Below are 5,365 nucleotides of genomic sequence, written 5' to 3'. Positions count from 1 at the left end.
AATGATGAAATACAGATACAAACCCAAATCTCAAAGTCTTTCCTTTTTCCTCTATGTGATGCTATCCCCAAGGACTACTGAATTTTTTTAACCATAGAGCAAACATATCTAAGCAGCATGAAAGAAAACAATAAATGGGAAAATAACCAGAAATATCTTCATCTAGAATGTGGCTACATTACACCAAACGTGCTAAATGTCTGCTTCCATTCTTGGGTTCGTACAAAGTGGCTTGAAAAAGTTGTACAGGTTATTTCTACAAATCTCCCATCACATAGATAATTCAGGCAAAGAAGAAACCAGATGTTCTTGAATTTCCCAGAAAAGTGAAGGGGAAGTGACAGTTTGCATCCCTGAAAATTTTCAGGCTACAAGTGGTCCCCACTGCCTCTGGCCTGAGAACCATCTACTCTACCTTGTAATATGTGCATCTCCCATCACCATGTATCATTCTAGTTTGGGGAGATCTTAACCAAGTTTTTTTTTCTAAAGAATAATCAGGAAATGCTTCTTATGTGTCTATTCTATGAGTTGTATAATACAAAACTCCAAATTACCTAATAGCCCCTGACTGTTTTTCACAAGATTTCAACACAGAACCTGTGTCAGGGCAGGAGGCCAAGGCCAGTCTCATTTCTGGGCAAGATTCATCTCTGAGGCACCAGCTACTGTGACACAGCAGAATTTGGGGGACACGTAGATCTAATATTTGGGGACTCAAAGCACACCCGAACTAGTACATGGATAAAGCCTTTTACCGGAGTTCTGAAAGATCTCAACTATGCTACACTAGCCAGTGCCCCATGACATGGTAAGAGGCAGGACCCGAATACCAGAACCTCTCTGATGGGAGAATTCTACCTCCATTCCTCCAAATGTAACACAGATACCCATATTTAACAGCCCAAAGATTGGTTTTGAACTTTTGCACATTCTAAAAAGCCTCGTTTTCTTTGTAGGCACTTTATAGATTTATTACACATGACATCCTTCAAATACCATCTTGTGATTTAAATTGTTTGTCTGATAGAAAATAATGGGTGTCAGCAGCTTAGATCATTGTACCTGCTGTGTGACTTTCAAACTCCAAAGGTTTTCTTCCTTTGGAGATTTTTTTTTTTTTGGCAATTTCATCTCCAAAACCCAATTATACTGGGCTCTTTTCAAGTAGGCCTATAAAAACCCAGATGTTCTTTCAGAAGTGAAGCAGCTCCGTTTCCATCTCTTCTGAAGCAGCCACACACCAACATTAAGGAGTGATCAAGATGCAGAGACTCTGCATGACTGTGTTGGTCTAGATTATGGTACTTTTCATAAACTACATAGATTTAAAAAAAAAAAACCTCACTGAAAAAGCTTCTAGGTCATGATTTCTTCAAAGTCAGACAGCTGCTTCATCTGTTCAATTTGCATAGAATGCCTTCTGAGGAGCTTCTTTTTACTTCTCAAGTCAACTCTCTTTGGTGAACTTGGAGCAACAGGTACCATGGATTTTAAGCCACTAGCAAGTGGAGAGGAAGGTTTGCTGCTCGATCTAATATCCGGGATAGGTGGGTTCAGATTTACATTTAAAGGCGGAAGGAAGCCAGGCCTGGTCTGGGAAATTCGGTCTAGTAGCAGAGTTCCGGAACCCCGTCTTTCTAGAAGATGGGGTGGCCTGCGGCGCGCTGAGCTGGGAGATGTGCAGGGCACAGCATCCAGGGCCTCCCTGGAGCCCTGGAAAAGAGACAAATGGGAGTTGTTGAGCTTCTTTCGATCTAAGAGTCCTTTGCCTGATTCAAGGGAAATGGAGTTGGGTGGGTCGGCCCCTGGCTGTAAATCTAAATCATAGAGGTCATTTTCCAGCCGTTTGAGGTGCACTGCATCTTTGAGAGCACAGGGGCCTGATGGGCCAATACTACCCTTCTCTTGGTCAATAGGGAGAGTTCCTCTTCTGGCCAGACGTGAGTGGGGAGGCTGACTTTTCTCATAGGCTGCCTTCCACGAGGCCGGTGCCGAAGAGGCTGGAATCTTCAGGACCTGCTCTGTGACCGTGTGGAAGAGGCTGGGGTCTTTGCCATCAATACTGTTGGTTCTGGAGAGGGGGCCCCTTTTGGGGAAGGACATGTCACTGATGCTCTTGATGACCTCGCTGTCTGCACCTGCGCCATGGGTCTCATCCTGGCGCATAGAGGCGGCCAACACGGAGGGCGCGGTCAGGCCCCAGGGCTCAGATTGGAGCCTCTTCAGTTGAGGCAAACGGGCCCTTTTGAGGTTCCCAACTTTCCTAGTGGGTGACCCAGGTTCATTAGGAGCCTTGGAGTTGTCGCAACCACCTGGATGCCCTGATTGGAGGCTAAAGAAGTCATCTTCCTTCTCACTGGGTGGAGCGCCCAGGCCTGGAGCCTTCAGTTCAATATCTGAGGGAGATGCATACAGTGGAGGCGACTGTCTGTCTTCCTCTTTGGGTGAAGGAGGGACATTAAGATACTGTTTGGTGGTTTTGGTGCCTGAAGATGATTTATCCGTTGTTATAATAATCACCTCCTTGCCTTTGGCTTTGCAGGCATCCAGGAGATGTTTCAATGCATCCTGGTCATCTGCATTTATTGCGTAAACCAGAGCTGAAGCCCCTGTGCGATCCTCGAGGCTGGGGTCTGCTCCATTCTCCAGTAGCAAGGAGACCACTTCTCCCCCAGCTCTTCTGATGCAAGCATGGATGAGGGCGGTCTTGCCAGACTTATCCTGAATATTGGGGTCTGCCCTGTTGTCCAGCAGATACTTCACCATCTTGGACTTGCTGATGCTTTGCTGGTCCACATGTTTGGTGATACATGCCACCATGAGAGCCGTTTCGCCTTTGTCGTTGCTTTCGTTGATGTAAGCACCCCCTTCCAGGAGGAGTCTGGTCAGCCTGAGCCTCCCCAACCACACGGCCTTTAAAAGTGAGTTTCCATCAGTCCTTAATTCGGTGTCGTCATCCATCATACTGGCTACAGCTTAGAGTCTCTGAGCCACAGTGGCGATCAGACCTAGCAAGGGAAGAAGAGAGAAAAGGGTCATGTATTCTATACAGCTGATCTGAGCAGCAAGGCTGTTACAGAGTCTGGATACAGTCATGTCCCAGTTTGATCCCAAGTTACGCCACCTTGCTTGGTTATTTAACTTCTCTGGGTTTATTTCTTCATCTGTAACATGGCAGGGGTGACTGTGGTGATAGTGGCAAGCTACCTGACTTTGTGAAGATTACATGAAACAGTGTATATAAAACACGTAACCACACGTAAAGCAGTTGGCATGACGCCTAGGAGAGAGCAAGCAATAAAACGTGCAAGCTCTTACAGCGTTGACTGCATGAGACTTATCACAAATGCAGTTTAAGAAACTTTGTTTTCTGTCTGTCGGCATCACTAAAGTCTAAGTTTCCATAAGGAAAGGTCTGAGTCTATCTTGTTCACTGTTGTAGCCTCAGCGTTTAGCAATGAGTCACACTTAATAGGTTACCTCATAAATAATGGTTGAATGCAGTGTAGTTCTAGGTGTGTATCAAAAAGACCAGTAGGAAATACACCAAAATGGTGATAGGATTATGAAGAGTTTTCCTTTTCTTCTTTTTGCTGTACTTCCTAAACTAAACATGTATCACCATTGTCGTAGGGGGGAAATACTGTAAAACAAAAGCAATCCAGCTGCCCATTTCCAGGTTGTAGCCCCCACGGTTCAAGCAGATGTCAGAGCTCTCATCCTCATTCAGACTCTCAGAATAGCTCAAATAATGCAATGCTACATCCTCCTCTCTGGTTGAACAGATCTGAGGCAGAGGATGGACAAGGGGATTGCCTTTTTGCTCACGAATGTTAGGAAATAAAGCTCGTTCCAGAGCTCCCCCCCCCCCACGCTGAAGTCTGTCAAACCTGGGTTTTCTGCTTTGGTTCTCCTCATGTCAATTACCTAATTCCTGGACTCAGAGCCTCCAAAATGGGTGTTGGTCACGAGGTCTCCCACGAATAAGGAGAAATGGTCTCCCAGAATTGATGCCCTGCCAGCCCCGGGTCCCTCACTGGCCATGCTCTGCCAGCACGGCCCCTCCATGTGGACTTTTTGTCCCTCAGGCTCCGCTGAGCAGGTGTCACAATGCCTGAGTTTTCCTTCTCTGATGCATGTCATCCTTCCTCTTACCCCACTACCCTGAGCGGTTATTGATCAATTTCTATTCCTCTATTAAATAGGAAGTCAACAGCTTTTCTTGGCTAAAGTTGAGAGATGGGTATATTGCCTTTTAAAACTTGTAATCCATGAATAGATACTTTGTTTAAAAAACAAAAAAGCCCAAATCACACTTAAGTATATAAAGAAGAAGAGTACGCTTTACACGCCCCCAGCCCACCTTGAAGCCACTCATCTCTTCAGAATTAACTGTGGTTAGCAGTCTAGGTTGTATCTTTCTGCTTCAGATCATTTTCTGCTTCTTCCAAATGCATTATTCTAATAATGCCATCTCAGTCTGATCTTGTTGCAATTGTGTTTGTGTGTTCCTATGAGATTTTCTGTAAAATCCCTACCATCCAAAGACACTGTATATTATTAAATGTATTCACAAGAAGTTTGTTTCTGTCTCTTCAACTCTGTGCTTCTTTCTTCAATCTCCTACTGAGTCCTTCTTCCTCTCTCCCTCTCTCTCTCTCCCCGCCTGCGCCCCCTAAATGTGGCCATTCTTTCTCTTCTGTTTCTGTCATTTTAACTCTTCTGTGGTCATATGATCATTGATCATTTTATTACAGTTCTATGTGTCTATAAGCTTGTTAGTCCCCAAACTCTGGACATCTAAAGCAGAATTTTCAAGGGCTAAATAAAGCAAAGGCAATGTGCAGTGAAAACATGCTGTTTTCCATTCCATCCAAGGGGCCCTTCACCTCCTGGCCACACCTCTTCAGCATCTGCCCTGCTACTCCTGTTCTCTTTATACGCCATCTATCTTGAAATCTGGTCATTTCTCAAATGCCCCACTGTTTATTTTTCTGCCTTCTAACCCTGTTCATGTTTCTAACTCTAAGACCTCCCTGCTCTTCTTTAATTATTCATCATCCCTCAAATCTCAGCTCAAATGTTACTTCCTTTTTAATCAAGAGGAAAATCACTCAGGATGGAAGGGAGAAAGTGGAATAAAATGACAACTGACTCATATCCAGACTATATAAAGAACTCCTACAAATCACTTCCTCCAAAAGAGGATACACAAATGGCCAATAAGCACAGAAAAAGGTGCTCAGCCTTGTCAGCAATCAAGGAAAGTCAAATTACAGCACAATGAGATACCACTACACCCTCCAGCACGGCTAAAATTACACCGACAGTACCAAGGATGGAAGAAGATGGGAAGATTCAG

At 44.7% G+C, this 5,365-nt stretch overlaps 1 protein-coding gene across 1 annotated transcript; it reads right to left on the bottom strand.

Moving 5' to 3' along the window:
• Positions 1 to 1,359: 1,359 nt before the first annotated feature.
• Positions 1,360 to 2,967, bottom strand: ANKRD34C (ankyrin repeat domain 34C). Its single transcript, XM_061181704.1, has one exon. The coding sequence runs from the start codon at positions 2,965 to 2,967 to the stop codon at positions 1,360 to 1,362; it is 1,608 nt and encodes a 535-aa protein (XP_061037687.1).
• Between the last annotated feature and the right edge of the window lie 2,398 nt (positions 2,968 to 5,365).

Source organism: Eubalaena glacialis, chromosome 2, assembly GCF_028564815.1.
Source record: "Eubalaena glacialis isolate mEubGla1 chromosome 2, mEubGla1.1.hap2.+ XY, whole genome shotgun sequence".
NCBI lineage: Eukaryota > Metazoa > Chordata > Mammalia > Artiodactyla > Balaenidae > Eubalaena > Eubalaena glacialis.
Note: the sequence above shows the minus strand (reverse complement) of the source record. Positions and strands in the feature narration are given on the sequence as shown.

Coding starts and splice junctions, on each gene's coding strand:
- ANKRD34C (XM_061181704.1), bottom strand. CDS start 2,967: ATGATGGATGACGACACCGAATTAAGGACTGATGGAAACTCACTTTTA.